We start from the raw sequence: 4650 nt of genomic DNA on the forward strand, positions 1-4650 counted from the left end.
TAATTTTCAATCAAATCTCTTCATCACCATTTTCATCCCCAAATATCGTAGCCACTTGCATGACCAACTTTGTAATATTTTCAAACTGAGCCTATGAATTCTCTACTTTGGATTGATGTGTCCATTTCTGCTACAAACAAGGTGTGTAAATGAATTATGAAATTATCCCCATAAAATAAGAATAAATGAAGCATGAAATCCAAACAAGAATTAACACGTTAATGGTTTGTAAAATTAATCAGAGGTATTAACAATTGATGTATTAGATTTCCTAGTTTATTGTATGATTTTAGCATATACGGAGTCTTGTTTGAGAGCTAGTGGAATTCGATTAGGATATACATCCGATCCGAATTCAATCTGATTATGGCTTAATGGTTGTTCAAAACCACCCTAAATATTATATATATATATATATATATATATATATATATATATCTGAATATCATCCAATAAGTAATAAAGTAAGAATCTGGGAGATCCGATCCGAATTCTGATTATGGGTAAATGGTTGTTCAAAACCACCCTAATTATGTTAATTATATCTGAATTCTAATTGGATCAATCTAAAATTTATAACTATATCACCATTTCACCAACCTCTACGAATATATAGAGGTTTCAAGTCTCGACCGGTCGGATCCATATACGCCATGCACTGCCGCGGGTGATCCAATCAGCCCGGCCCGGCTATCGCCAACAATCATAAAGTATATGTGATTGGCTTTTCACCATACTTTGACGACATGAGATTCGGCCGCCGGACTGCTCACTTCTAGTCGGATATCGCCCTTGTCAATCAAATTCCCGAGTCTCGACCTCGGCATTGGGATGCCTCTCGTGCTCTAAATGCGCGCATTACGGCATTAGTCTAGATTAGTATGCAGCTTCTAGGGCTTGTATCTACTTTCTCCATGGGAGGAAACAAAGAGCAGGAAAAGATCCACACAAAGATCGTATTAACCTCGCTGTCAGCCATGGTTGCAGAGACGACGGCATTTCCTATAGACCTCACGAAGACAAGGCTTCAACTTCACGGCGAATCCCTCCATTCCACTCGTCCGACCAACGCGTTCCGCGTCGTTTCGCAGATAATTCGGAAAGAAGGCCTGCTCGCACTCTACAAGGGCTTGTCTCCTGCAATTATCCGGCATCTCTTCTATACACCGATTCGTATTGTTGGATACGAGTACATAAGAAATGCAGTCCCGAATGTCCCTCTATCTCTCCCCGGGAAAGCCTTCATTGGAGGAATCTCCGGCGTAATCGCCCAGGTTGCTTCTTTTACTTATTTTGTCTTTTAAGTGTTCGGTGTAATAACTCAGTTGGCTTTGGAACATTGATTTACGTTTCTTATGCCAATTAGAACAGTTGTAATTGGTTAGTTGAGAAATATCTAAATATGGTTCTTGATCAATTTAAGGACCAGTTAATAGAACAAATATGACCATACCCCAAGTTCCAACCTCTTCTATCACGGCAACATTGATTTACTTTTCTTATGCCAATTAGAACAGTTGTGGTTTGCTAGTTGAGAAATATCTAATTATGGTTATTTATCAATTTAAGGACTAGTTAATAGAACAAATATGACCATACCCCAAGTGCCAACCTCTTCTTTTGCGGCAAGACAAAGAGGAGGCCTAAATTCAATGTCAGTAAAGAGAAATAGGTACTTGTCATACCGAAGTAAATACCTGAAACCAAGGATTTTGTTACGATCCATTTGTCCCATGTTGGTAGTATGGGATGCTAATGTGAGGTATCCCACATCGGTGGTATGGGATGCTGTTTTGGGGTATATTTGTGCTACTCCTCTGTAGGCTTCTATAAATTGCATGTGTACGATTATTTTCCGCTTTGGAGGAATCTTCATATTTTACTTTTGGATTTATTTCTACTGGAAGCATCAGATAATGGTCTTTTTTGTATGTTTCCATGTATTCTCTTATACATGGTTATCTACACTGGCATAAAGAATTGAAATTGGTAAGTGTACATCTTTATGGTGGGCCATGCACGGGGTAGCTGAAACCTGCCATTTGATAGGTTCCACCATTTAACTTTTCAAATTATCTGCTGGTAGCAGTATGACAGGATTATGAACTTTAGACCATTTCATTACGTTTGTTGTTGGTCTAGGAGTTTCTATGCAGGAGTAGGAACCATTAGATTGGCAAAACTGCCAAAACAAGATTCATGTGGCCAACCCCATATAGGAACTATTGGATTGGTACACAAGTAACTCTACTGTATGTGCAACATTGGCTGGGGAGTGATCTTTCACGTCTCCAATTGATGAAAGTGGTCATCCATTTGTTAAACAGCTTTTAGATTAATTTTTCGTTTCATTTAAACATTTCAGGATTTTACATCTCCAATATGGAAGGGGTCATTGCTTGGTGTAATGACAAAATCTCAGGCTGACAAGCATGAGAACATGGGTTCAGTCTGAGAACAATCACTTTGTGCAAAAAAAGCCAAAAGTTAGATTTGTGTAAGACCACCCTCCCAAGGACCAATATTGGATCATGACCTTTTACATCTCCAGTAGGGATATCATTGGATCTGGGTTTGGGTCAGACTATATCAAATTTCATGTCTGGTTTGGGTTGAGGTTGGCTCTAACCAAATTTGATCCATGACAAAATGACTACAAAAATATATAGCTTGCTAAGAACAGAGATGCTGTTCATGCGATGGGAGTGGTTGGGTTTGGTACTTTAGTAACCCTATTTCAACTAATTGGATGGACCCGTTAACATCCCTAATCTCCAGGATCAGTCTGGAAGCACTACTAGATCAGGTAAAGGATCTCTAGCTTCTTTCAAAACATTCTACAGCTCTTCTGGGGTTGAGACAGTTTTTAGTTCATTTTGATCTGAACTAATGAATTTTGGAAGTTTAGGCATCAAACTTACTAGACAGCATGGTCCTGATTGATGCAAACAAAGAAAACCCACTCCACTAGGCAATTAAAATATCTGATCATACTGATTTATAGTAGAGTGCACAGGTGATATCAATTTGGTCAGACTTCCTAAGGTGTGGTGGTAGTGGCTACTTAATGCATGATTGTGTGGATCTTTCAAAGGAATCTGACATTGTACCTTGGTTTAATGTTTTTAGATTACCTTGTGAACTACAGGTTGTGGCAAGCCCAGCTGATCTTGTTAAGGTGAGAATGCAAGCAGATGGTCTCCAAGTGAGTCGGGGTCTCCAGCAGATGATCTTGTGAGGTACACAGGGTCATTTGATGCTTTAAACAAGATAATAGGCACAGAAGGTCTCGGGGGACTTTGGAGAGGAGTTGTCCCTAATGTTCAAAGGGCATTTTTAGTGAACATGGGGGAGTTAGCCTGCTATGATCATGCAAAGCATTTTATTATCCAGAGTGAGGTTTGTGATGACAATATATATGCTCACACCTTGGCATCTGTTATGTCGGGTCTTTCAGCAACTGCTTTGAGTTGTCCAGCAGATGTAGTTAAAACAAGAATGATGAACCAAGCTGCAAGCAAGGAGGCTAAAGTCATCTATAAGAATTCTTATGATTGTTTAATGAAGACTGTGAGAATAGAAGGGTTAAGTGCACTGTGGAAGGGGTTCTTTCCTACATGGGCAAGGCTTGGTCCTTGGCAGTTTGTATTTTGGGTTTCATATGAGAAATTCCGGTATATAGCAGGTCTTTCCTCCTTCTGAATTCTGATAAATACTTTTATATGTAATCCATTTGTTAGTTCAATTAACTATTTAATGATCATAGCAAAATAACAGTTATTTAAGCAAAAGCTGGCTTTGTATCTATTTGACCTTCTATCCACTTTTTTTGGGTAGCAAGGAGTTTCTTAATGAAACCAATACAGTTACCTGTCACAAAAAAAAAAAAAAAAAATCACAGAACAATAACCATCCTTGGTGGCAGTTATCGACATAATTTATTTTGGTACTTTGGTTACAATATTGTAAGTCTACCTTGCAACAAATTTGGCCATGTTTAGTTCACTGTTGTTGGGCTCATGTTTTCAATTCTTGCTACCCAAGTATTTGGTTACAAAATTCTTACTATGGGCCTTTTTTTTTAAGAATGAAAATTGGGACATTGGCCAAAAAAAGGCTAGCCTGAGACATGAAAAATAACTGTGTTGCAAGCAAAATTTTAAATTCTCATTCTTTTGGTGTTCTCTTTCACTACTCTCTTTGAAGATTGATTATCTGATTCAAACTTTTTTGCTGTCGATATCTCTGTTACCTGCGAAGATCTCATCTCTAATATATCTGTTAAGACTCTATCCCTTCTATCTGTTTCTCTCTCTTTCTTCTCTCTGGTAATGCTCTCTTCATCCATTGATTCATTCATAAAACTTGATTATATGTTCCTCATTTGAAAAAGATAAAGGCTCATCATCAAACCAAATTGATTGAGCTTTGCTTCATGCTCATATTTATAAAGCAATGTTTAAAACGCGGAGGCATGACGCGTGGCGTTCCACTACCTAGAGGCATGAGGTGTAGTTCAGAATGCAAGAGGCGTAAGCCTCCCAAACACAAGGAGGTGTTAGCCTCCTTAAGAGGGGGGAGGGGTTAGGAGGAGGATGAAGAGGAAGGGGGAATCTCATTTTTTTTTAATAAAAATATTTTATATTAAGA

At 38.4% G+C, this 4650-nt stretch overlaps 1 protein-coding gene across 1 annotated transcript; it reads left to right on the forward strand.

Annotated features, from left to right (window-relative positions):
* Nucleotides 1-212: 212 nt before the first annotated feature.
* Nucleotides 213-3791, forward strand: LOC148863190 (mitochondrial uncoupling protein 3-like). The gene is given in 3 exon segments (XM_088974429.1): nucleotides 213-1274; nucleotides 3149-3226; nucleotides 3229-3791. Coding segments are annotated over 3 exon segments (945 nt in total). The 5' UTR covers nucleotides 213-881; the 3' UTR covers nucleotides 3703-3791.
* Nucleotides 3792-4650: the final 859 nt, after the last annotated feature.

Source organism: Nelumbo lutea, chromosome 3 (genome assembly GCF_056320005.1).
Source record: "Nelumbo lutea isolate HS-2025 chromosome 3, American lotus-T2T, whole genome shotgun sequence".
Classification (NCBI taxonomy): domain Eukaryota; kingdom Viridiplantae; phylum Streptophyta; class Magnoliopsida; order Proteales; family Nelumbonaceae; genus Nelumbo; species Nelumbo lutea.